Source organism: Indicator indicator, chromosome 29, assembly GCF_027791375.1.
Source record: "Indicator indicator isolate 239-I01 chromosome 29, UM_Iind_1.1, whole genome shotgun sequence".
Classification (NCBI taxonomy): domain Eukaryota; kingdom Metazoa; phylum Chordata; class Aves; order Piciformes; family Indicatoridae; genus Indicator; species Indicator indicator.
Genome location: NC_072038.1, coordinates 11,461,621 through 11,489,132, shown reverse-complemented (window position 1 = coordinate 11,489,132; position 27,512 = coordinate 11,461,621). Strand labels below are relative to the sequence as shown.

Genomic DNA, 27,512 nt, shown 5'->3' with positions numbered 1-27,512 from the left:
GATGATGTCTAAGCCTTAGTAAATATTTCATAGATTCATGGAATGGGTTGGATTGGAAGGGACCTTAAAGACACTCTAGTTCAAAGCAGGCTGCCATGGGCAGGGACACCTTCCATTAGCCCATGTTGCTCAAGGCCCCATCCACCTTGGCCTTGAACACCTCCAGGGAGGGGTCATCCCTGACCTCCCTGAGCAACCTGTTCCAGTGTCTCACCACCCTCACTGGAAAGAATTTCTTCCTAATCTCCAGTCTGAATCTCACTTCTCGAGCTTCAATCAATTCCCTCTCATCCTATCTCTACAAGCCTCTGTAAAAACTCCCTCCTCATCTGAGCACCACTCCTGTCTCAGGACATCTTGCAAGGCAGGTTGTTCAGCAAGCCAGATGAGCAGATAACATCTCTCTTGTGGGGCATTTTTGCTCAGATTTGTATCTGAGTTTGTTGTGCCACTGTTCTGGTTCTTACCTTGGGAGCTTTATCTTTTTTTTCCAATTCTCTTTCCCATCCCCCTGGGAGGAAGGAGCAGGTAGCTGAGTGGTGCTTTGTTGCTGGCTGGGGTTAAAACATGAGAGCCACCTCTGATTTTCTTTTAGAGATTCACTTCTCATTCTTTAATCACCTCAAGCACTTAGACCCAGTGGGATCTGGGAGGAATGCAAGAGCTCAGCCTCTCCTGCTGTCTGGGGCTGAAACGGGTCAGCCTGCAGGAGCTCACTGAGATGTCCTTGCCAAGCAGGATGTCCTGTCAGGTTTACATGGAAATAACAACCATCCCGATGGGTTTTCTTCTTTTATTGCTTCATCCCTGCTGCCAGCAGCACATCAGAAATCAGAGATCCAGGCTGACCTCCTAGAGGAAAAGGCTTGCTGCCAGGGAAGTAGATCTCAGTCCTTTATAGAAGGAAGTGTCACATTACCAGCTGATTAAAGAGGTCTGACAAAGCCTAAAGCATAAAGCACTGAGCCTGAAAGCTGTAATCCAATAACTGTCTGAAAAGGAGCCTGCATAGCCATGGGAGAGTTCCCAGGTGCCAGCAGTGTCTGCAGCCGCAGAGGAGAGTCCCCTGGGTCTTGTGCATTCCTCTGGGTTTCAGGTGGAGAAACTTCATGATTGCTGTTCCAGTTAAATTGCACTTTCCAGAGGGACTGAGTGGAGAATGGATCACACAGCTCAGAACATCTCAGCATGTTAAAGAGGGAGATGGCTCTGACTGAGATACCTTTGGCTGCAGCTGCACAGGCATCACAGCAAGCCCAGCAAACTGGACGGGGAACTGAAAGGCTATGGAGCCAGGAGGGGCCCTGTGCTGCAACACCATTGGAGGATGTGTTTCTTCTCACCTGCAGCCTCTGTCTCCTGAGTGCCTGTGCCAATGTTTAGGCGGTGCTGCTGTGTGGGCATGAGCTGCTGGAGAGGCTGTGCCTTGAGTATCTTAGGGCTCTGCAGGGGCATTACATGTCCGTGTTCAGGCAGCTGAAGCCAGTCTTCAGTCATGCTGGACATCAGATTAGGAGTGCCTGGGGATGCTGACCCATCCTTGGGTTGTCAGTGCTGCCTCTGGCTACCTGAGGCTGAGCTGCTGGGAAGGAATCGGAGCAGACACCTCACATCAGGGATCATTGACAGGAGGGGCCCTATATGGACACTGCAATTATTTCCTTCATTTTCCTTTTGTCTAATGATAAGTGTGATTGCCATAGAGGAGACCACCTGCTGTTATACTGTGATTTGAGAAAGCCTCTGAACTTGTTGCTCTTGAGCCTTGGCCACCCCAATGTAAAACAGAAGCAAAAAGAAGTGAAAAGTGTTAAAAGACAAACATGGAAGTCTGGTGTGAGTGTCCTCAGAGCCAGGTCTGCAGAGAGGGTGGGAGAGAGGGAGAGCAGGCTTATTTCTGGGGTGATGGGCACTTTACTCTTGAGACTTGCATAAGGTCTTACCCCAGACTTGCAGTTTCCATGCTGTGTCTGCAGGACAGGTACAAATGCAAACCCTCTGGAGGAGCTGCTGTATATCTGAAGTGTTCACTCCATATCTATTGCTGTTCACTGCTGCATGAAAATGCCAACATTTAGAAAGAGCATTTCTTTGTGAGCCTGAAAGATGTTGATTATTCCTGGGAAGAAGGTGCTAGCAGCATTCAGAGAGCTGCAGGAGCAAAGCCATCTGGTAGGACACACTTTCCATTGCCCTTTAAGCCTTTAAGCTTGGTGGATAGAGGGTACCAGAAGTTTCCAGACCTGTCTCCCAGCCTTGGGGAGATCTTCAGCCTGCCTGGAGGAGCCATTGCTCACACGGTCAGCACAGTCTACAGGCAGGGCAGCACCTACCAGGGAAACCAATTCAAACCAATGGAGCTGTTCATGTAGCATAGCTGGGGTTCAGTGTGAGAGAAGACAACTGAATGAGGGTTTGCAGGGCTCATGCAAAATGTGTCTGTAATAAAAAGAAGGTTTGCCACTGATGTCAGGAACTTTTAGAGCAGGCTGTGGCAGAAGTGCTGGTACTCACTGGTTCATTGTGGGCTGCCTTTGTCTGGTGGCCAGCTTGCTGTAGCATCCTTGGGCATCAAAAAAACACCACCCTTCCCAGGAGCGGGAGGAGAAAAATTGGTTTCAGCTGAGGAGCTCTGCAATGTACTTTATTCAGGCCTTGGAGAGACTTTCAGTGTTGATGTTAGCTATGATTAAATGACAAAATGCTAATATCACTTGGGAAGGACAGACAATTGGTCCCATCAGCCACCCTCACAAATGAGTGCTGCACTGTGTGCTCAGGAGCCAGCATGCTGCTGCTGCTCCAGATCGCTGCCCACGGCTTAGTCATTTGTCTGAGCACCAGTGAACAAAAACACAGATGCAGAAGGAAACATCCTCTCTGCCACAGCAGAAAATTAATCATCTGAAGTCCTCGGATCTCCCAGTAGCTGCCCATTGCTCATGGAGGAGGGAGAGATTGAAGCCAAGTATGTGAGGAAAATATTTCCCAGATGAGGACAATTTTAGTCCTGTGCAGCATCCATCCCAGCAAGGTTCTTCATCAGAGCCCTGGGGGTGGCATTGCAAGAACAGGGAAATGAGCATCCGAGTCCTAACTTTGTCATGGTTTTCTTGTCTGAGCTTGGAGAAGTCACATGGAAGTAGTTTTGGAGCTAGAGACCACCTAGGCTGTATTGCTGCTGTTCAGCAAAGTCTGTCACTGTTTCTTTGAGCTTTCATTACTCAAATACAGAGCAGAAGCAATTAGAGGGTGGGAAGGAGGTGTCAGAACACCTTTAAAAGCCACAGCCTCTCTCTGTCACCTTTCTCTGCAGTGAAATGGCAGTAGCCACTCTTTCTCTTCATGCAAGTATTAAGAAATTACAGATAGTATCCAAGCCCTGTGGCCTTGGAACATCCTCCCTTGTTCTGCATTTGCCCTGCAGATCCAGACAGCATCTCCAAAGAGCCACTTGCTGGGCAAAGCTTCTCCCGGGGCAGCCTGGGGAGATCAGCACAGCTCCTTGTTCACAAAACAGCAGCATGCAGGTGAGCAGCACTCAGCTGCCCATGCAGGCTCCCTGTGCAATATCCCCAGGTTTCCCCTTGTCCTTTCTAGTGCTTTCCACCTAAAATTGAGCTCCTGTTGGAATAAACTTGTGACACAAACTATTGCAATGATGCCAGGAGAAACCACTAATTACACACATGAAATCCTAGCTCCTTCCGGTTAAAGAGAAACAATGGATCTGTTTTCTATCAGCTGCCATTTGTCACACTGTTATCACAGTTTGAGTTTACCTCAGTGTTCTTCTGGCAGCCATCAGGACCGTGCGTGCAACCTAGGGAAATGGCCACAAGAATCAGATTCCAAATACTTGGATTGCTTACAGCCAAGGATCACAGCATGGTGAGGTCGTTCCACCATGCTGGGCTTCTGGAGGTGGTGGTGTAGCTGTGCTACACGTATTGAGCTGGGAAGTAAAGAGATGGCAGAGACAGAAGGTGACTGGGACTCCATGCATGTGCTGATCCATGCTGCTCAGCCTGGATTTTGTACAACTACATCCTCCCTCCTCACTGCTGCCCAGGTTTTACTCTGAAAAGTAACCATGGGAGATGTGACCTTAATGAAGACATTTGCAGTTTAGAGTTCTGAGCCAAGTCTTCCTACTTAACTGTACCGTGAGTGAATACCTGCAGTTCAATAGCAAAGCCTGATTCTGAGCTACAGAGAGCCACACAGAATCACAGAATGTTCGGGGTGGGAAGGGACCTGTCTTTATAGGATAGGTTCTCCAGCCCTCTGATCATCTTGGTGGCCCTCCTTTGGACCCACTCCAACAGCTCCATGTCTTAGGAATGTTAGATAGCTTTTAGCAGCAAACCAAGGACTTGCCTTAACCACAGAGAGGTCTCATGCCAGGTGAGTAGTTGATAATACTCAGGGTTTGAGTACCACTTGGGAAGGAGGTAGCAAGTGGAGACTTGCTGGGAAATCTATAATGAAAAAGGCTTTTAGGTTCTTCAGGCTGATCATGGGACATCACCACTGTGGGATATAAAGCTAGATGAGTCTGTGCATCTGGTCCTTAAACAATTCCCTCCAAATCAATACTAGCTGGGGATGGAATTGCAGGGGCTGAGCACTGCAGCCCTCGCAGCATGACACAGAGCCGAGGGGAAGCTCTTTGTGTGACCCATCCCTTGCAGAGGAGAGACAGGGCACAGACTGCAGCTCTGGCTTTGAGGAGCCTGTTGCTCTGTTAAAGCTGCCAGCACTCGTGTTGTTCCAGGCAGCAAATGCATTTGAGGGTGAGCATCTCTTATCACAGTTCCCATGCTGGTGACTGGTTTGTCCTGTTGATTGACAGCTGTGATAATGAGGTTATTGTGAGGAGGCAATCGGTGCACAGAAATGTTTTTATGTCTTGTGGTCTGGGATCTTGGGGGTTTTGTGCCCAGAGAGGCTCTGTCTCTATCTGGCTGGGCTAGAGCAAAGGCTAGAACATGAAATGACTGTACAAGAAAAACCCCTCTTGTTTTCTCATCTCTGCATTAGGTGTTTGGTTTGCCACAGCCTTTGCAGAGCTGTTTGCTGCAGAATCAAGACAGGATTTCCTAAGCCTTTTAATGTACCTTTGGAGTGAAAACACCTGGGGAGCAAAGCAAGTCCTTTAGTCCCTTAGTCCCTGTGAGCAAATGGTTGTTCACAGATGCTCCATTTCTAAGTAGATTCCCTTTGCTGTTCACTCTGTCCATGTTTACTGAACTCTGCTGACTTAGCTCCTGGTTTTCCTGCAGCTGGCTTTTCACACTACAGTCCCCAGGGAGCCTCGAGTTTGGCTCTTGGTTGATCTCAGAATGAAATACTGAGAAAGGGATCTGATGACTGGGCAAGAGTGGTGTGGAGGAAGACAGCAACATTCTGGTCACAGGGCTTGGCAAAAAAGTTTTCTACCTGTATCTTTTCCCTTTTATTCTGTTTTTTGTGGAAGGTTGTTTTACAAAGCACCACTTTCACGATGCAAACCCCTTGTTTTCTTTCTCTCTTCCCACTGATCCCAGAGGTAGAGGAATGTGCTGGGGATGGTCCAGGCTGGAAGTGGTATCATTTTGAAGGCTAGAACTCACTTCATGTCTTGGCTGTGAGACTGCCCATGTGTGACTTTGAAATGGGGCTGTTTCTCACAAGGAGTGGACTTTTCCCTCTGTGGTCTCCAGCCCTGCCTTGGAAATGCTGTGCAGACATTATTTATAGGAAGTCGTGGGGCTCTTCCCTCCATATGTTAATATTTTGGTGGTTGCTACTTTTCAGCCATATCCAAAAAAGAAATTCTGTTTCTGGATAGAACTAATGGTTGAGCTCATCCCTGACTTTCTCCCAAGATCCTAAACCACAGATTAATCCTGAACCAGACACAGACAAACTTGCAGCAGCTGCAACTTAGACTGAGCTGATTTTATTAACATTAGTTACTGAAATATGCTTAACCTGACAAGGCAGCTCCTCTGCTCACCAATGCTGCAGTGTCTCTCAGGCAGAAAGAACTGAAAACATCTGGTTCCTCCTTTGGTGAAGAGCCAGGAGTCTGCCAAGGTGTGAAAAATAAGCTGAGCACTGCAGCGTCACTGGAGTGCAGAGTCACAGGAAATGGACCAGCGCATCCCTCTTGTATCCATGGTGACCCAGGGAGGTGAGGGGCTGGGGACTCAGGGTCTGTCACACTCTGCTGTCACCATGCAGCCACAGGTGACTATGGAAGATGGGAGCTTAGCTGGTGTGGCACTGCAGTATCTCTGGCACTACACTGTAAGGCAGCAGAGTCCCTGAGCCACTGATGTAGGCAGATCTGCACCAACTGGATCTTGTGAAAACAGTCAAATGCAACAAGCAGTTCAGCTCCTACTCTTCAGACCCTCATTTTCTCTCTGGCAGCCTCACTGAGCCTTGATGGAGACACCATAGCTGTCAATGACAGAGGACTGAGTCAAGGCCACCTTATTCCTGATGAGTGTGTTTCCCCTGGTGCCAGCCAGCTGGTGGTGGTGATGGCATTTGGCTAGATGACCAGCTCTGGTCAAGCAGCTCCATCTACTAGATATGTGCTACATGGAGATGGCACTGGCTTGATAAAACAAAGAAGATTAATGGCCTCAGCTGCAATTCTCCAAACAAATAAAACTTTGATGTGCAGTGTAATTTAAACAATCTAACTCATGCAGTCTGGGAGCCTGAGATGTATTGCAAGTCTCAACTAACAAATATTTGCTGTGGCACAGTTTGATGTCTTTCAGGGATAACAAATGAAAGAGACTTGCTTTTAGTTTCCGTGTCTCTCTTCACCCCAAGTTTTGGTGTCTTCCTGAACCATACATCTGCATTATTCATCTGCTAAAAACCAGGGCTGGAGACAGGAGAGCACTTCTGTGGCCTTCTGAGAAAGAGATCGTGAAGTCCAGCAGGAAAGAATGCCCATGCTGCGTTAAAAAAATATCAACTTTTCTATCAGAGAAGTTTTCTTTTGAGACAGAAGTGTCCATTTTAGAACAGAAGAGGGAGGATCAAATATCTTACAAGCTCTGACCCCTCATATGTTGCACGGACACGTTATCAGCCTAAACACTGCCCTGGTTTGCCAGTTTCCATCAGCACAGATGTGCTTTGGGCACGGTGGGCTCATTGTCCCAAGACAGAGCAAAGGGAGGTCTTGAGTGATGCCTTGTTATATAGATGTTGCTGCTGAAAGCAAATTCTCTCAGCAAGTAAGTGCAGATTGTTTCTGTTATTGATTGCCAGGGTCTCTGCTTCATTGAGACCACATGGCTCACTTTGTTTTGGTAGCTGCCTTTCATTAAAACTGACAAAGAGGTACCAGCGTTTGAAAAGATGAGTCCAGAGAGTCCCCTGGGCGGTGTTTCCATGCTGTAAACTGATACTGGCATGGCTGATCCACAGATGCTTTTAACACACGAATAAAACAAAAGCCTTCCTTCCCGGGGTGGTCTTCCACACTACAAAGCTTTCTGGTTTTGTCCATGCTTAAGGGGCCAGACCTCAGGAAGCAGAGAGAACCTGCAACTCCTCCTACCTTCAGCTGTGCTCCCAGGACTTGGTCCTGTGTTGTAAACTGCAGAGAAAAAAACCCTGTGTCTATAGTTTTTCAAGGTGTGTTTTGCTGCTTCACTGAGGGCTCAGGATGTGGTTTATACTCACAGGGGGTGTCTGTGTTGGTTTTCAGTATTCCTGAGACTGGCACTCAGAGAGCTTTCATCCTTACTTCAGTAACCAGCATTTACAGTCCTACTCCTCTCCTGTTCTTGCAGTACCTGACTTCATGAAGAGCTAGTCAGAGCTCTGCTTTAACACACCAACCACAAGATGTTTGTTTTGGTGTTGTATCTGAAGATAGATAGAAAACTTTAGATCTGAGACATTTCCTATTAGGAGCCATCATGAGTAGGAATGTTTGACCTCAATCTGTCTGTGCAACAGCTCCTGATCTGTGAAATGGGAATGCCATCTTCTCTCATTTTACAGGGGCTTTATGAAGATAAATTAATCTTCACAGAGCACTCAGATGTCAGAGTGATGAACACCACAGAAAAGCCCGGGGAGAAATAAATAGTTCTGTCTACAGAGAAGGCTGTTAGTAGTAGCCCTAAATAAGAGATGAAGCTAGACTTTGATCGGGGAGACTGAAGCAGATATTGAATGGCTGCTGCTACACTGAGCACCATCCAGCCTGTGTCCTGAACAAATCCCACAGAGCAGTGGGAAATGCTGGGTGATTAAAGGGATATGTTCATGCAAACAAGGAATAGGACCAAAGTGAAGTTGTGCCTGTGAGCTTGGTACAGGCTTTTAATTGCTTCAGGATGCTCTGTTCTGCAACCTTGCTGTTAGCTGTGTGTGAAATGTCAGCCACTAGTGACCATGAACTGTTCTTATCCTGGCCAGCTGATTATTTTCCTTTCCTCTGCTAACAAGTTATGTTATACGAAGTGGGGACTAAGACCTTAAAACCGTGTTGGATGAGTTAAGAACAGGTTGGTGAGGGCTTGAGCAGCCAAGTCTAGTTGAGAGGTGTCCCTGCCCATGGCAGGGGGGCTGGAGTAGATGATCTCTAAGGTCCCTTCCAGCCTCAGACAACCTATGATTCTGTCATGAAAACATGGTCAGAGCTGACATTCACAAAAGATGTGCTCTTCACTCCTGCTCAGGTAAAGCAGCCAGTAAAGCCCTCCTGTCCCTGCAGCCACAAGGAGCAGTCAGTTCGCTGCAGCAGAGACAGCTGAGTAAATGTGTTTGCATCTCTCTGGTGCAGCATGGAGCTGCTTGGCTCTACCTTGGCTTAAGCTCTAAGGTGCCTGAGGGATGCTCACTCTTTCCCCTGTCCATGCCCTCAGGCTGCACAGCCTCTCTCTAAAGGCCAGGCTACGTATTTTGCACTTGAATTTGCTCATGTAATCTGTTGCTTCATTTAAAAAATTTTCTTACTGGGCACTTTGAGAAGGGCTAAATAGATTTTGGGCCCAGCACATTTTCATAAGTTTTTGACAAATGCTTTAATCATGGACTCACAGCTACTGTTATGAGACACCTTCAGAGCTTGAATGAAAAACCTAATGATAAAGTTGCAGTGGGGAGCAAAAAATAAACTGCTTTCCAGAGAGGGGTCCCTGTCCTGTTCCACTGTCTGCCCTTTGGATTTGCAGTGCTTGACTTACTGTCCCTCAGGCTTTTGGAGAGGAGAACAGAAAATCCCTCCAAATGCAGCCTTGTTAAGCAACCAAAATGTAACCTACTGATGGCAGAGAGGCTGCAAGGAGCTCGTCTCTGGAGAGAGGAATGGGTAAGTACCCTGAAATGTCTTTATGCTATAATTGCATGCCAGAGAGTTAGGTCCAACTTCATTATAGGCCCATGTAATTGATGCCAATGAGGCCTCAGCCAGCTCCATCCTGCCCTCAGTGCTCTCCTCTGCACTGAGACCTTCTGTTGGGAGCTCTTTGCCTGACCCATGCTGTTTGATCTGCCAGGCTGTCTGCCATATTCCTGAGGACAGCAGGCAAGCAAGCATTCTGCTGTTATTAATGTTAGTGGGGATCACAGGGAGAACAGTCCCCCATGATCTACCCCACAGTGTAGAGTCTGAAGAGCTGCTTCCATAATTGCTAAAATAAGCCTCTCCGGAGACACCTGGGGTCTTGTTTCTTGAGAGTGGGAGCAGGGGTTGAGCTGAGCCTGCTCCACCCAGAGCAATGTTCCTGTCCTGCTGAAGTTTGGAGCTGACCTTCTTGCCTTATCCAGGGATGCAGGGAAGGAGAGAGCAGGGAGGAAACTGCAGAAAGCTCCTAAGAGGCTGTAAACGCAGCCTGCTTCATGCTCCTCTGCAGTCTTCAGCTCAGCAGCCCCACACTTTCCCTGTGTTCATTCTATCTCAGCCTCCTCCTGGCTTCACCTGCAAACACATCATGGGAGCAAACTGCAGCTGGGAGAGAGTTCATTCTGCATTCTTTGTCCACTTTTCCCTACCTCAAAGTCTGTCTTTGCCTACTCTGATTGTAAGATCTCTGGGGCAGGGACGCTTCACTCCCTGTGTTTCTGCAGAAACTGCCTTAATTAGGGATCATTCTTGGCTTGTTCTGTCATAATAAAAGGGAGTCATAATAACACTGTAGTAACTCAAACCAGTCTCCTTGCATTTGCTTCAAAGGAGGCACTCCAAAATAAGATGAGAGTGGATGAGAAGATCAGACCAGCTGTAATTACTAGTCTGCAATATCTCATTTTGAAGCAGAGCAGTTAGGTGCAGTAGTAACTTGGCTGGTTATTGCTGATGGGGAAAAACTCACACAAAAGGTATTTTGACTGAAGTATCTGAACAAAATAGCCACCAATAATCATCAGAGAGAGTATGATTAAAGGCTCTTGAAGCAGGGTTGGAGTTGCCAGTTTCCATAAGACAATTAAGATGCAGGTTTGGTATATATATTCTGGTGATCTCATTATTTTCATTATTAATTAGTCTCTGTTCTTCACATTTCAGCTCCAGTTTCTTATCATTAGGGTGACTAGCCTGTGGGTGATGCCTTAGTGAGAGTCAGAGGAAGGATTCTGCCTCTGGAACAACAGAGGAGGTGCCAACCTTTGTTCAGAACTGCTCCAGAAGGAACTGCAGTGCTTTGTATGAGGCCAGCAGATTGCACTGCCTAGAGCGTACCCTGCCCAGCTTTTCCTGGCTAGGAGCCTCTGCTTTCAACAGGCACTCTGGCTGCTTCTGGAAGCCAGCAGTGATTGTGATTTAGGCACTCAGCTTTGCATTTAGCAATCCTCCTCTTAGTACCCAAATATGAATATTTTGAAGAAACATCCTCTGTGGGATCTGGCAGTGCCAAGCATCCTCTGCCAGTGTAGCCATCTCTTTTCTTTCCTGTGGGAATGGGGATAAAAGTCTGCTCTCCATTAATGGAAAGGTAATTGTCACTACCCTAACCCCAGCCCCTTGACAGGACTCACAAGCACACACGCTCTGCAAACACCACTGTGTGCAGGTAGGCATATGACAGATGAGATTTAGGGAAAACCAAGATGAATTAATATGGACACTGAATGTGAGGCAGAGCCCTGCCATTTCCAGGGGTCACATCTGCCTTCGTACAGCTGTGCTGTTGATGGAGTCAGAAAACACAATGCTCGTGAGCATCCAGGTGTGCAGATCCTATTCACACAAACTGAGCATGAAGCCTGGAGTGTATTTCAATGTCTGTGGTCATCTGAGCTCTTACTAACCTCCACCAATTCCTCAGCTGCCTGAAATTATGACAAGAGAAGAGATGTTCAGTCTCAAGTGGGAAAAAATGACATGCAACATCTTGTGGTGCTGACTCATTAGAGTGGCAGCTGCTAGTCTTACTAAGCAGAAGCTGCTCTCCTGGGCATTCCACACAGGCATGCAGCCCTTCCTCCTCACCCTTGCTGCTCTTAGGTATGAAGCCATTAAAGTTCTGTGTCAATTCAGGTAACAGAGATATTTTGCTCCAAGAGCAGGTAGTGATGGCCATCTGCCTTCCCTCAGCCATGATCATAGAATCATGGAATGGTTTGGGTTGGAAGGGACCTTAAAGATCATCCAGTTCCAACCCTCAGCCATGGGCAGGGACACCTTCCACTAGCCCAGGTTGCTGAAGGCCCCATCCAACCTGGCAGTGTGCTCTGCTTTTCCCTTTGTAGGAAACAAATCATATTAAGTAGAAAATTATAATTTTACCATTAAATAAGTAAAAAATAAAGTCTTTGCCTCAATGGATATCAAAGCCAGCCTATAACAATCTCCATTTAGTCAGGCTTAGTTTTAATGAAGTGAGAAATGAGCCTGTATTACAGCTAAGATTATTATTTAATGAAGCTTTTGTAAGTCATTCTTTAATAAGAAGTGATTGTCTCAAACCTGTACATTTTCTAGGACCTAAGGAACACTTCTCCCAGTGAGACTTTTATTTCTTCTCCATGATGACTGTGTAAAAAATGGCAGAGCCCTGGGTAGCACATGCAGCAGGTGCACCACACAGTTGTGCTTACTCTCTGTTGTACAATACTGGTTCTAACTGCTGCTACTTGGTCTGTAAAACATTTATGTTGCATTTTACTCCTCAGAAGCCCTTGGAAGTGTAGCTGTGTTGGGCCATCATTCTACAAGCATCAGGAACCATTTCACAGGGTGCTGTGACGCTGCCTGAGCAGTGTAGTAACAGCAGTCCTTACTTGCATCTTTCAGGAAACCACTGTGCCAGTAATTATGTCATTTTTAATTGTTCTTTATTCTGCACTGAAGCCCTGACACACAACTGTCTCTTTCAAAGTGGGTGCTGACAGGAAAGGCTGATTTTAGAGGTGTCCTGTTTAATAAGTGGTGAAGTTGTCTGTCCCCAGATCTGCCTTGTAAAAATGGCTTCATTTAGAGTAATGAAGAGAGGAGGTGGTTTTGATCCCTCTCACACTCTTCACCATCAGCTGCTGCTCAGCTTCCCAGGAGAGCCCCAAACTCAAGGCTCCAGAGCCCACTGCCTGGGCAGGGATCCCAGGGGTGTACAGGGATCTGCCCCAAGACCTGCCCTGCTAAATCTAAGGGACCTCCTCAGACACCTGAGGACAGCAGTGTGATGGCTGAAGGTGCTCTTCACCTTCATCTCTTGCTGTTACACTTTATTGCACCAAAGCTAAGGCATCCCCCAGCCATCCAATGCTTCTCTGTTCAGCAGGGGGAATTCTTTTCATTTTCTTTGGTTGACTGTGCAAAGCAAAGCATCAGGTTCAGTGGATTGCTTTAAGCTCTGCATGTAAGAATGAGGCTAAGGAATTTCTTTTGCTTTTGGAACAGCAATGCTTCACACTCAGAAGTCACTGTGATGAAAACAGGGCAGGCTCAGGTGATACCCAGGGCATATGACTATGAGATGGGTTTGAGTGAAGCCTGAGCCAGCGGCTTTGTCATTGCTCACTTTGGTCTGTTTCTTATAATTTCCTTATCCTCTGCTCCAATTAACTCCTGAGCCTCCCTGCTCTCTAGAAAACTCCCTATCTTTGGACTTGGTGAAGTCCAAAACTTAACTGATCATTCAGTCAGCATCTCTATAACTCCATATACATGCACTTCACTAAAACACTGCAGAAGAGCTTTGCATAACATTCCTGGAATATCCAGAGTTAACTTCAAAAGCAGGTTTGGGAATGCAGCCTAATCCAACAGCAGGGTAAGGACTGGGGATTCTTTCCAAGTCTTTCAGGGCCATTTTGGTTGGGAGGGAAGTGCTTACGGGAAGGTGTTTCCTTCTGTGTGTGATGCTCAGTGAGAACTGACAGTCGGGGAGGGCAGGGTTTGGCTCCTGGACAGGAGCTTTGCAGACAATGTTTTTTCAAATACCACCCTCTGCCTTTCGTTCCTCTACTGCAAAGCTGCAGAAACAGATTCCATTTAATTTTTCGTTAGCACAGTAAACACAATTCTTAGGGGGCGTTGTGAAAAAGGAAGTTACACAACTTCTAAGAAGTGAAGTGAATTGAAAATAACAAAGTCAGTGTGAGAGTGCTCAGCCTTTTTGTTTTGCTTTGCTTTATCTTGTAACTTGAAGGGATTCAAATCAAGGACAAACCAGACGTTGCTGCCTAACAAGGTCTGCTTTGCTTTGTGGCAGCCTGAGGGTGTTTCAGATTGGTACCACCAGCACGGGAAGGCCCTGCGTGTGTTTTATACTTGCCCAGTTGTAGGAATGAGGGCACACTGGACAGGAGAGGTCATCCTCAGCAAACCCTGGTGTCCCCAGAGACTATTCCCATCCAGGGACCCAACATCTCACTGTCCTCAGGGGCCCTATCCACCAGGGCATCCCCTTCATTTTATGAGTCGTTGGAAACCTGAAACCATTCTGCAAAAATTCCCCTACTGGTGTGTCAGATGTGGTCCTCACAGACCCAGCACCTGCAGCAAGGAGCTGGTTGCCCCACACCCTGTGGGTGCACCTGCCCGAGGGGGGTGGGGCCATGCTTCACCTGCCCTCACCTAGATCTGCTCAGTAATCTCCTCCTTCCCACCACACCATGTCTGAACAGGACTCTGGCTGCCCTGGGTTTGAGCAGATATAGACGGAGATATTTAGAATCACTCAAGGTTTTGAGCCACACTTCTTCTGTTTTTCCTCTGACAACAGTCTTTGGGAGCATGTAGATCTGGTGCTGAGGGACATGGTTTAGTGGTGGACTTGGAAATGTTGGGTTAATGGTTGGACTTCATCATAAAGGACTTTTCCAACCTAAAAGATTCTGCTGTTTAATTCCCCAGCAGCCCCAGGCAGCTCTGTTATCAGTCGTTATGGCTAATTTTGGGTAAAACTGGAGAATTAGGACTAAAACCACCAGCAGGGTCAGGAAGACCTGGAGGAAGCTGGAGGAGAGCGTTTTTCACAGGAGTACCCAACCACAACCACCCCTGTGGGGCAGGGGCGACGTTTCTCCCTGTCCACCCTCTGACGTCACGGCACCCCGGGAGCTACACCCTGCCCTCCCTCCCGCCCCGTCGTTGCTTAGCAACCGCGGGCAGGGCCGCGCGCGCCTCCGCCAACTGTTGCCCGCCAAACGGAGACGCGCCTCCGCCGCCCTCCGCCCTCCTCCCGCCTCCTCTGCGGGCGGGACCGGGGCGTGGGGACGGCACTGTCGTCCCGGAGCCGGGCCAGGTACGGGAAGCGCAGGCGGAAGGTCCGTGTGAGGTGAGAAGGAAGTTTCGGGGCGGTATTGGGGGTTCCCACGCTGCTGTCCTCGGGGCAGGCTCTCTCCTGAGGGGCAGAGCGGGAGCTCGCCCTGGGGACTGCGGCGTGGGGGAAGAGGGATCCGTGGGGCAGCTCCGCGGGGGCGGTAACGCGCTTGGCCGTGGAATTCCACCGGAGTCGTGGCTTTGGGTTGAGGAAGAAGGGGAAGAGCATCCCTGTGCCCTTCCTGTTGAGGTACCAGCGCGTTGATGGTTGCACACGGAGCGGTTGGGAAGGCAGGAAATAAGGCAGGTAGAGCGCAACCCGGCGGGGCTGGTGTATTCGGATTTTTTTTCTTTCTTTCTTGTTTGCCTAAGGAGGGATTTTTCACCCCACAATGGTTTAGGCGGAAAGGTTGGAGTCGCTGTGGAGGTGGGAAGGTCCTGGAGAGGTTTAGCCTTGGAGAAAATGGAAAGCTGCGGGGTGAATGGGGGTGTCAGGGACGAAAGGGGGGGTCCTCTGCATTGCTGAGTCTCCTGGCACTCGGCTCTGGCGCCTGGAGATGCCCAAATCCCTGGGTTTTAAATCTTCCGAAGGGAAGGCAGAGAAAAGAGTACTTTTTCAGGGTGAACCCCATCCAGGAGCTCGTTCTATAATTATTTTTCTGTGGCACTGGTGAAGGGTTTGGGTTGCCGTCACTTACCGTTGAAGGTTTTTAGTACCCCGCTGTGGTTCTGAATGCATTTGCTGTCTCTGGGATGCTGGTGACATAGGCAGGAAAAAATGACTCGCGGTTAGTTCGTGGCTGTCACGACAGCCACCAACTTTAATGCTTCTGTGTAGCCCTCATGTGGCACCCGTGTGGCCCTGCCGTGGTGGCTGAAGTGGCCCTGCCTGATGAACCCAGTGGAGTCAGGCCCCAGCTTTATGTGCCTAAGAGAGCAGCTTGCAGCAGAAAGCTTCCTCTGAAGCTTTCCGCAGTGGGAAACAGGAGATGTTAACAGTTCTTGGTCTGGAGTAATTTGTGGTCTCTGAAATGGAGATGGACAATTGTGCTTTTCTGGTAAGCAGAAGTGATCCCAGGGCAGGCAAATGCTGTGCTGTGCTCTGCTAGTGCTGGGCTTTGGGTGGCAGTTGAGTGTTGCTGCTTTGGTAGTAACAATAATCTTCATTCGTTCTGGCAGATTTATGAGGTTAGTGGCTTTCGGGGCACAGATAACGTTTTGGCTTCATGTCCTTTGGCTGATTTAACTACTTACATTAAGGAGGAGGGACAGATGGTGGGCTTCATGGCACCTGTGTTCAAGCCCTTTTGCCAGTATAATTTATCATTCTTTGGGTCCCTTTTGACATGCTGCCATAGCTGCTCCCCTTCAAAATAGTCTTACTCCAGACAGATGCCATATTGAAAGTGGGATTGCTCCCCAGTAATAGGACTGGATGTCCCTTCTTTAATCATTTCTTGGTTCTCAGTAAGAAGTAAAGTGTGAACTTGTTGGTGATAAGAGTGATTTTTCTGCCTGTGGCCCTTCTGATTTTTGGGGAGGGGGGAATAACATGGTGTCACCACCCCATACATGCAGTAGTGTGGCATATTAATCACACAAGTGGCTACAGAAGGAGATAGCAGAATTTCTGCTGGCTGTTTGGAGAGGAGCTTGAGCTGTTCCCAATGCTAGATGTGGTTGTCTTCAAGCATTTTAAAAACCTCTTTTAATGGGCTTCTTTTAACTTTGTTATTTAAAGAATCCCTGCAAACAGCAGCAAGTCTCCCAGAAGCCACCTGACATGCAGATGTTTCTCAGCTGTGGTCGCCTTGACAGGGCTTTTACCCCCACGGTGGCTGAGGGATCTCAGCCATGTGCAAACACTGCAAAGCAAAACTGTTCTCATGCCAAAACAGCACGGGGAATGGAATAGCTTTGCCTCAGTTATTGATTAACTAGCCCTGCCACATGAATTGAGCACACCTTGATCTTAACGCTTTCATGGTGGAGTATTTTTAATGTTTATGAAACTAATCATGGGTTGCTGCAGGATGAACCACTATCCAAGCATTAATTTTCTGAAATGCTCACCCTGTTTGGGTAGCTGACCCATTAAATTCTGAACTGCAGTGTAATAATGCAGCTCCTTTTGTTCTTTCCATAGTCATTTAGGTGATCGCTGCACCCAGCATCAGACAGGCTCTGTGAGTGCTTCTTGACAATGCAGCGCAGCTAATGCTGCTGGGTAGTAGCAGGGCTCTCTGAACATGGCTCTGCTTTGAATCTTGTTTTCAGTGTGTAAACCAATGTTGTTGTAAATTATTTCCACTTGGTCCCTATCTGTTTTGTCTGTGCAGGTTCAAGGGTAGAAACATCTCCTGCCCATGCAGAGCTGTACACTCTAAAATAAGCCCTGTTTTGTGTTTTACCTTCTAAGTGAAAAAACACAGTTTGTTTGACTGTGCCAGAGTTTATGAGCACTGGGTTCTTAGTTTGTGTTTGTCACGTGTTGAGTGCTGTGATGTACTTGGCAGCTACTATTAAGTGTGTTCGCTTTGGAAGAAAATAAAAGAGCAGGTATGTGAGAGCCTTTCTTCCAAAATTTAGTAGAATGCCTTTTATAAAACAGAAAATGTTTTAAAAACCTACAGTGCTTGCAAATCTTATTGGGTAAAAGCTGCAGTTCCAGTTATTCCTGCAGCAGAGATGACTTAACCTCTGCTTTGCCCAGCCACCAGCTGACAAATAGCTAAGGTCCTGGAGCTCCTTCCTCCTCCTAGTGAGGAGTTCTTCAGAGCTATTTCAGTATTTCTTAAACATGAAGTAAATTAGTTTTTAGGCTTCTCTGCATTCAGACTGGCCGTTGAGCTCTGGGAAGTATTTCCATATTCACCAGAGCAAAGCCTCATCCTTAAATGCTTTCCCTCTGGTTGCCAACGTAAACTACTCATCAAGCAGGGCTGGGTTTCCTGCTGTGTTGGGGAAACTCGAGATGTTTCTCTACCTCTTGGGGTCTGAACATGTTCCCATTCCCCAGCCATTCCTCCCCTCTGGACACTGCAGTGTAATCTAAGACAGGTGGGTGAGAAAACAGAAATATGATTTGTGAGGCAAAGATCTTGTTTGCTTTGTTTTTCTTTAAATGTCTTTATTTCCTCATCTTTGCTGGAAGCCAGACACTATAGAAAAGAAATACAAATATTATCATTTCCAAATTCTTTGGGGGAAGGGAGTTTGGCCAGGGCTCCTGCAAGTAATGAGCTTAGACACTGGCAGAACTGTTCCTGCCTGGGACAACTTCCTGTTCTTCACAGCTCATACCTAATAGTACTTGTAGAGGTACCAGGAGTCCCCTCCTCCTCACCTAGCTGTGGGCTGGAGCAGCAGCACTCATTCTGCTCAAGGAGCTCTTCATCCATGTGCCTGCAGCACCCACAGGCGAGGATGATGCAAGTTTTTTGCTATTTACTGACTACTGGACTGGGTGACCTTGAGGCTTCTCAAGGAAAACAAGTTAGCATGTGAGCTCAGCTGTCTCCTGTGTGGCAAAAAGCATCTTGTAACTTCAGCTTGGTTAATGAAGGAACTGAACTGAGAAGCAAGTGCTGTGCCTTAGGCTTAAAATAAAGACATTGCAAGCAGCCTCCAGCTCTCTTTGAGGTGGTGTAGATATTCACCTGTAGCATGGCTTCAGGTCATCTGACCTTACCCCTGAGCCTTGGTCTTAAGGCTGGTCTGTGCTGGGGTGTCTTTGGAGTGCCTGAGACTATGAACTCTGCAGCTCTGGGTTTCCTGTGTGTGAGGAACATCGTGACATCTGGCCCGTGGCTGGCTGTGTGGTGCCCAGGGCACAGCAATCTTCATAATTCTGTCACCAGCTGTGCATGCCAACATAAACACCACTACCCATGAGGTACCAGAGCCACCTTTGCTGGCCCCATTGTCCACAGGGGCAGGTTCAGTGGGCAGGCCCCAGCCCCAGTCCCAGGGAATGATCCTTGCTAAAAGTTTGACATTTTCTTCCCTCCCTGCTACTGCTGTTCTGACTTTAAAAATAGAAAGAGACTGTCTCATCTCAAGGCAAAGGCTTCTCAAGAGGGTTAATTATGTCACATTTATTATCTGCTATGCAGATCTTTTTAGGCAAATATGAATAATGATTTAGTTGTATGCCAGCTTCTTTAAACCAAGGGCTGCAGCACCCCCCCGTCCGTGCTGCAAAGATGATGCTGAGTTGACCACAGCTCATTCCAACAGACAGACTTGGGTGCGCTGGCTGGAGGAAGGGGTGGCAGGCAGGTACCTGCTGGGGGCTGTCCCAGCAGTTGGCTGTATGGAAAGGGCTCTGGTACCAGTCTGCAGAGGTCTGTTGGCTTGCAGTCAAAAGCATTTCACAGTCTAAATGTTGCCAAAGGCTTTCAGATAATTAGGTCTCATTCTCACTCTTACTGGAGTGGACAGCTTGGGAGTTCCTGAGTGGCCTTTGTGCCATCCTCATGGGATATCTGCAGGGTGCCACTTTGCACCTCTCTTTCTAGCTATGTAAAAGAGAATGGGAGCTGCCTTGCAGCTCAAAGTGCCCTGATCAGTGTTAGAACAAGGTGCCAAACAATCTGGTGGGGTTTATTCTGAACTCTGTGCTGGTCCCATCTGTGCTGAAGGTGAAGGGAAGGTACCCAACACTGCAGTCTTGGATGTTTTTCCTTCTGCAAAATGTTGCTCCTTGTTCTGAGCCTCTGTCACAGCAATCTTCATCATTCTGTTGCCAACTGATGAGTGTCTGATAGTCCTGTAGTGGGAAGCAACTCAGGGAGTGATGGGACACAGCTTCAAAGCAATGGGAAAGAGCTTTTTTCTCTGAGTTGGTTTGGTTGTTTTTTTTTAACTCTCTTCGGAAGATCAAATTAGCAGTCTGCTAAAGTCTTTTAATGTTAAAACTTTCAGAGCATAAGCGATGACCTGTGAAAAGGAGTGCTGTACATGACGAGGTCTGGCGTGTCTATTAGGGCCAATTAAAGTGACAGGTAGCAGAGTGTAAACACTTCTGACTCCTGCCGTTCCCTGCCTGGCTCCAGCCAGCACCTCACTTTGAACTTCCTATCCAGAGCACAAAGCAGCCTTTCAGAACCCCTGTGCCCTCTGCTCGTGTGGTTCAGTGTGAATAGCCCAGAAGCTGAGGCTTGTTCTTTCAGTCACAACGTGTTGTCCTTGAGCTGCAGGCTTGTTTGAGATAGGGTCCCGGGAAGGAGCCGGCGGCCGGCAGCGCTCTGAGCGCAGGCACAGCTTGCCCTCTGCCTGGGGATCTTCCGCAGCTTTCCAGGATGCTGTCCAGCATTCCGTCCTGGGTTCAGATCTGAGGAACAGACTTGCCCCTAGAAGTCCCTTCAGTACCCACGGCAGCAGTGTGTGAAACTTTGCCTTTAACTGAGCTTTAAATAGTAGATTTGTGTAACTCGTCAGTCAGAGGAAGTTACTGCGTTGAACAAACGAACTTGCGGCCCTAAAATAGCTTCTTGTGTGAACAGCTTAGTGAAATAACCGTGCTCTGCACACATCTTGAACTCGGCGATTTTAAACTCAGCTGCAGGGGGAACTTGTTCCTCCATGCTGCGGCAGGAGATGGAGCAGTGTCTATGCCTCCCTCCTTCCCCCATCAGCCTACCTGCAGCCGCGTCGCTGCCGTGCTGCCTCTGCTCTGCAGCCCCTGCTCTGCCTTGTGCTCGGCCGCAGCGGCGTGGGCGAGAGCTCAGCCTCCTCCTGGAAGCAGAAGCGTGGTCTCACTTGGTGCTTCTGCATTTTCCTCTTACGTAGTTTCTCCTGTTCCTGGTCAGATCAAAGGGCAGATCAGCAGCTCTCCACCTCTGCCTGACAACTGAAAGGAAAGGAAATACATTGGGGGAGAATCTGTGCTGTACAAGAAGTTTGTAGCCCACTAGGTGTAAATGGAGGAGTGTTTCTGAACACATGGGTCAGAAATGCTTCACACCCTTCTGCTGGGTAACAAACCCAGCAGTTAGCAGAACACTTGCCTTCCACTGCAGTGGCTGCTGAAAGAGGAGGGAGCCTGGATGTCTCTCTGATGGATGTGCAACATTAAGTGACATTTCATGTGAGACCACCAAGCCTGGCACATCTCTGCGTGGCACCTCTTCCCTTCTAGTTGTGGTGAAGTGACTTCCTGCACTTTGTTGGGAAGAAACGGGATGGGGAGGGTGCAGGGACACAGACTTGTGTCTGTCCCACAGCCAGCAGTCAGCTTGTGGGATGGGGACAGTTCTGGGGCAGAGTCCTGATGAGGGCAGTGCCTGTGGCTGATGTGCTTGCTGATGGCTTCCAGCATTTGGTAATCTAATTGCCCGCGTGGTGGGAGATGAGGACTTTTCTTCCCTCTGGAATACTGAGAGGCTGTTTAAATGTCAGGGGTGCTGGTGATTTGGCTGTGATGGGAGCGAATTTTAACTAGACTTGCTCCTCAGCATGAATGTATTGGTGCAGGCATGTCATGGAGCCTGTCTGTCAGCCAAGCTGCTGGCTTTCAGCTGCTTTATGTGCATATTTTAGGGACTGCTTCCAAACTGGGAAAGCCCAGGCAGGTCACTGGCAGAGCCAGTGCAGAGCTCCATTCCCATACCCACCTAATGCTGACGCCGCTTTCCTGCTCCACAAGGATCAGGAGGCATCCATGGGAATCTCTGTCTTCTGGCTCCTGTTTGGGGTGGCTGTGCAAAGGCACGGCCGTGTTACTCATCTGGCTTCAATGCAGCCACACAATTGCCTCTTTCGAGGAAGGGAATTCATTAGTTTCTGTGGAATGGCCTTGGATCTTCGGGCAGCAGGTGCTTCTATACAGCAAACTGTTGCTGAATATTCAGCAGCCGCTGCAGAAGCGTCTGGCCGACTGCCTGGGAAGCACTTGGAGTTATCTTGAGCATCTGATTAGATAAAGTGCAAAGTACTTAGTGCTTTAAAGCTACCCGCAGCTATGTTGTGTCGCTGGTATTTTAGCGTTCATTATTGGGGTTTTTAATGTGAATCTTCCCGGATGATAAGCAGCAACTTTATCTCTTTTGACTCAGCCAACAGAGAAGGGAGCTGCCTAGCAGAATGACAGTGATTCATATTCAAGTCGTCAGGACCTCATTCTCTTACTTGGTTTCGGCTAATGGCATGTACACTGAAAACAAATGACTCAGGAGAGAAGTGTCCTGGCTTTGGCATACTGTTTAAACTCGAGTTAGTTCTTTTAAGGCTACCTGAGTAACACTTGTCCTTGCCAGTTTCTAATTTAGTACAAGAAGTGGTGTAGGTATATGAACTCTGAAGGAATCATTTGAGAGTGTAGTATGCAGTCAGGCTTTTTGTCCCACTCTCCCCTCTCCCGTTTCCCCTCCCCTCTCCCTTTTCCCCTCCCCTCTCCCTTTTCCCCTCCCCTCTCCCTTTTCCCCTCCCCTCTCCCTTTTCCCCTCCCCTCTCCCTTTTCCCCTCCCCTCTCCCTTTTCCCCTCCCCTCTCCCTTTTCCTCTCCCTTCTTCTTTAGGAGTTTCATTTCCTTAGGCATGGGCTGTAAGCAGCCTCTGCTAGGTGGCATCATTGAAGGTATGGTCCTGTGAGAAACTGTGATCACTGAACAATTAGAGCTTCAAATATCTTAGGGCTTTAGTCAGTGAGGTGTTGATGTCTGTATATTGTTTACTAGTGTTATAAACGTGCCCCATTTCCAACCTCTTCTAGTAGCTTTTTTAACCTGTACTATTGCTTTAAAGGTGCTTTGTCTATTTTTTTTCCTACTGGTTTTTTATGTCGACCACAAAGGAATAGTTTTTGCTCAATGAACTGAAGGCTGGTTTTGCCAAGTTGAAGAGACACCTGGATGATTATCCAAGCCCTGTGCTTTACAGGATTTCTGTGCTGCACATCAGAGGTGTTCTGGTGCCTGGAAACCTGCAGTGATTCTCCACCCTGAAGCTCTTAAAGCTTAATAGCCAGGCATGTAGCTCCTACCCACGGCAGTCATGCAGGCTGCAGCACAATGGGTGGCATTTCTGTGCACACTACTTCTGTACACCTTGCTGAAACAGTGATGTTTAGCCCTGATTGCGGGGTGGAGCTTCAGCACTTAAAAGCATAAATAAGCAGCTGATGCAGGATAAGGAGCTGAGCCTCCATGGCAGGACTCTTTGTCATGCTGCTTGCTCTGAAAGGGCTGAGATCTTTGGGGTGAGATTTAGCTGCCAAATACTTGGAAGAGCATCTGAGTTGTGTGTCCTAAACATCCATTTATTTGGGGTTTTTTTTTGCACAGGTCTGTGGGGTAGGTTCCAGATCTGTGGACAGAGGTGGGCTGGAAGTGCAGGGTTTGGTGTGCTATATGACATCTGTTTTCTCCATGGTGAGAAAGCAGCATGGTGGGGAGCTCATGTTCTTCATTTATCTGTTCCTCATCAGCTCCTGAACTTCCCTGAGCTTGAGAATGGGGGCAGCAGAAGGAGGAGACCAGCTTTGATGAGAGGTTCCAAGTCTTGCAGTGGGGCATTTCAGAAGCTGTAAAGCAGGTGTTAGGCTTATGAGGAGTCATTGCCTCCACAAGCTCCAATCTTTTCTTCTTTTTCTTTTATTTATTGGTTTTTCCCATGGGGGTTAGAAGTGCCAGTTTGGGACAAGAGCAACTACACTTGAAAAAAAGAATATCTGTTACTGACCAGCATGGGTGCAGCTCCATCTGTGTTGTAGTTAGAGATCAAGACTCAACACAAGTAGATGTGGGAAGGTTAGGTTGCCAGAAAAGTGACAGGAAAGCAAAGTGAGCCCTTAGCCTCTGTAGATGACACTGCACATTTAATTGCTAATGGACTTATTTAAAGAGCCTCAAGGCTGCTATTATTAGAAAAAGCAAATGTGTGGTGTTACCTACAGGGAACAAAAAGAGAGTCTTTCATGATCTTCTTGACCTTTACTTTTGTGTGTTAATTTGTTTAATACCAGTGAGATTTTCCTGCTGCAAAAACTTGCTTAGACAGAGACATTGCCAAGACCTCTGAAGAAGATGTTCTAACTGGGAGGTAGGGGCTGTGCAAGAGCTTCCTCTTGCCCCCCACCTTCAGGGGTGCTCCATGCCTCTCTTTCCCTCCTGGATCAGACTTTCGTCAGCTGGTGCAATTCCATTACAGCATTAAACTTGTTAAGAGAACCAGGAGCTCTGTGCCTGTGGGGCTCAGCATGCAGGAGGAACTGCTGGGGAAATGTTAGGTAAACACTCCTGGAAGCTTTTGAAACATCTTAATTGCCCTTAACAATCTTTACTTTTTCAGCACCTAATAACAAGGTCTAATTGAGGATGCAAGGTGCAGGTCAGAATATGAGCTGAAGAACCTACAGCAGGGCCAGGACTATCTCCATAGCTGGTGTCTGACCTGCAAGACCACCAGCTCCCAGTGGATGTGGGGTCATGGCCATGCTGAAGGTGCTGTGAAGCTATAAATCTGTTTGGGTTGGGCAGCATAGCTTCCATAAATACTGCATGGCACAGCCTGAGAAGAAATCCTTTTGGACATCCTCTTGGAGCAGTACCTAGGGAAAGCTGCAGGCTTAATAATGCTGACACAGAAAAGAGGGAGAAGGCTCATACAGATGTGGTGCTTGTTGTAGAGTGCTGAAGTGTCTTAGTGATAATACTTGTGTGTCTTGAGGACCTGCTGAAAGCTCAGCTAGGAGAGCATCCAGATAGCTGCTTTGAGTGTGCGCCTGGAGATTCAAATGCCACAAGTGACTGATTGAGTGTTCCTGACTTAACTGGGTTTGAGCAAGTGGAGTTGGGTTGAATCCTCTGTGTCCTAGGAGTTGTCACAGTCACAGACTGGTATTTCAGGAGCTAAAAAACAGTGGAGGGTGAGATCTACATTTCCAGGGTTTTTGCAGATCTTAAAAAGCTGCAGCTTCTGGCTGAGGTGAAAAAAGGCACTGAGAAAAATGGTGCCACCAGCATAGAACATCACCAGTTCTGCAAAAGCCTCTGTGGCTCTAGCCTGGAAGTGCCGAGAGCCTACAGAGGTTGACTTGAAGCTGTGTCGCTGCAAGCAGTGCCAGTGAACTGCTCATCAGAAGAGCAGCTGGTACCTGTGATGGTTCCAGACTGCCAGTGCCTTGGGATTCCTGGGTGGGCTGGCAGTTGGGCCTAAGTGTGAGGTGTATCAGTGAATGAAATGCTTTGTTACTTGCTCCAGTAAGCTAAGCCTTAACTGCCTGAACTTGCTGGCAACAGTTCAATGGTGAGGCTGCCTGTGGAGTTTGCAGGTGAGCTTTGTAGTGGAGCTGAGAGTCAGAGCACTTGCAGGACTTGCTCTGGAGTCATTGGCTGTTTGTGCCACGCTGGATGGGAACTGTCAAAGCACTATTGTGTTGCTGAGTATCAAAGGAAAGAGGAAAATCTTTGGCTTCAATTTTTCAGTTAGGAATTTTTATTTGTCCCTCAGGGATGAGGAAATAGAAGACAGCTTGTCTTGGCCATTATGAGTGTTCATGGGGCAAGAAGGGGAGGGAGGAGATGAACAGCAAAAGCAAAGCATTGCAGTATTGAGAATGAAGGCTGACTTGAGTGGATACTTAATCAAGACCTTTGGTTCAAGGAAGCAGGAACAGATGCCTTTGGCTTCTTTATTCTTGCTCTCTTACATCTTTGCCACCAAGACTTACCATAAATGTTTTGACATCTGCCAACTCACCTTCTGTATTTTTGCCCATCCTGAAAGACAGAGTAATTTGTTAGACTCCTCTGGCTTGCTTTTGTTTTATCGATGCTATTAATGACAGGACTAACTCAGTGACTTCCTGGATTATCTTCTTTCAAGGGATGCCTCTTTTTATAATTAAACTTGGAGGGCATTTATTGCTTCCAGCGTAGTTTAATAGTAAATTAGGGCAAAACTGACAGCCGAGTGTTGTGTTGCTGTCTCCTATAGAAGAGTCAGAGACAGTATTTGAGCCCTTCTGGAAGGTGCAGGCTGTCTATGGGGCTTGCAGGACCTGGCTTTGTAAAGCAGGTCAGACTTGTTTATGGCTTTTATTCAGTACCACTCTTGTTTACCAGGGCATCCAGAGAGTGCTTCTCCTGTGCCATTGAAGAATGATCTGAATTGACTCCCAATTCTTCTTTCACCAGGGTGGTGAAATCCAGGACTGTGCCTACCTGGACAGCGAGAGCGCCTACAGCGAGTCGGAGCTGTTTGCTGATGAGGACACAATGACTCTGGCACAGCAGGAGGTTCACCATGAGCCTGACATGGACAGTGCCATCGAGAGTGCCCAGAGCTCTGAGGCCTGTGATGTGTGTCGCAGCGAGGAGAAGGATGGTGTGCTTGGTGGCCTCTTCCTGCCTGGTGACAAGTGAGTGATGGCTTTGCCCCATGGCAGCCCTGTTTTGAGGCACGTGCAAAAGATCTGGGGAGGAAGGAGCCTTGATGTGACTAATCCCTATTGGGCGAGGCTGAGGATTCCTGAGGGATTTAGAATCTTAATATCCATTTGCAATGTAAGGGAGATGGATGTTCAGGTCCTTTAAGTGGCTTAAAGTCTCAGCCCTGGCTCCTTCTGGCACGTTCTGTGAGCACTCCTGGGACTTGGGTGCAGTGTGTTGAAGTGTTTGGTCTCTCCAGAATAGATCACTTGGTTAGCATCCCCCAAAGCAGAGGAGCTCTGTGTTCCCATAGCCTTTCTGGGCTGGAGTTGAAACAAACACCTCTTGCAAAGCAGTGCAGCATGGGGAATGCTGCTTTAGGTTGTTGTACATCTAGTTCTCTGAAGCTGTGGGCTCTGCAGATCTGCTTTGCAACGCTGTGTACCAAGTGAATTCTGTCTGTTTCTGATCTTTCATAACCCTGAGTGTGCAGCAGTGAATTGTGTTTAAACCAGGCTGTCCTGGCATGTATGTGTGTAACATAGTTTGCTGTTAACACAGGAGTGTCTGTAATCCTCACTTGACTCTTCCCAGGAGGTACCAGGGGTGCTGGTAAAAGCTGATTGGGTGGGGGAAAGGACCCAACTTGATTTAATCCTGCTTTGAGCTGAGTTAATGCAGTACCACAGGACTGAGCTCTGCCAGGCTTGCCTTGTAAGCCTCTGCCCTATCTTCCCTATTTTTGGCTTGTTGTCTTGCTTTGTGCCTCTGGAGCTTCTTTCATGGCTGAAGAAGTCCTTCTCTGAGCCTCTTCAGATGCTCTCTGTGCAGCCTCCTTTCTACACTCCTGAATGTCTCAGCTAGCTGAGATCTGCCCTTCTCCCATTTGCCCAAGCAATCCCAGAGACTCTTATCAAGAGAATTCCAGTTTTTATCAGCTCTTTATCCAACTTATCTCCTTGCCTTGCCGCTCCCAGTTCTTCAAAGCACCCGTCCTTGTGTTTTAGTCCCACTGCATTTGAAGTGAGTCTCTTTCCTCCAGCTCTGCCATTCAGGCTTCTGTGGAGGGGATGGGGGAGGCTTTGTGCTCTTGTATCCTCCTTGTAGGGTGAGCAGGAACTACTAAGAGCTGCTGTGCTACTACTGATAGAACCTGGCTTATCATCTGAGGCCTCCTCAGCTTTGGTACATCTGGGAAAACACTTGAGAAGCTTCATAGTTTTGTGTTAAGACACAGTGGAGATTTTTGCCCTGGCCAAACCGTGCTGCCTGTTTGTTGAAGGAGCAGGTGAGTTGTGTATCAGGCTCCTCAGCCCTCTGAAGTCCTGCTCCAAAGACCAGAAAATAGCTTTTAAAAAAATCAGCCCAGACCTGAAAGCTTCCTTCTGGAAATGTTAAAATGGGAGAAAGC

General features: G+C 47.8%; 1 protein-coding gene across 2 annotated transcripts in view; it reads left to right on the top strand.

Moving 5' to 3' along the window:
* The window catches only part of RAB11FIP4 (RAB11 family interacting protein 4), a 113,477-nt gene that overhangs the window by 75,134 nt on the left and 10,831 nt on the right, over positions 1-27,512 (top strand). The window contains exon 4 of one of the 2 annotated variants that reach the window (XM_054393812.1): positions 25,868-26,091. In XM_054393812.1, coding sequence (XP_054249787.1) covers positions 25,868-26,091 — 224 coding nt within the window. Of the gene's footprint in view, positions 1-25,867; positions 26,092-27,512 lie in introns of those variants that run through there. The other variant, XM_054393813.1, reaches the window with a different exon arrangement.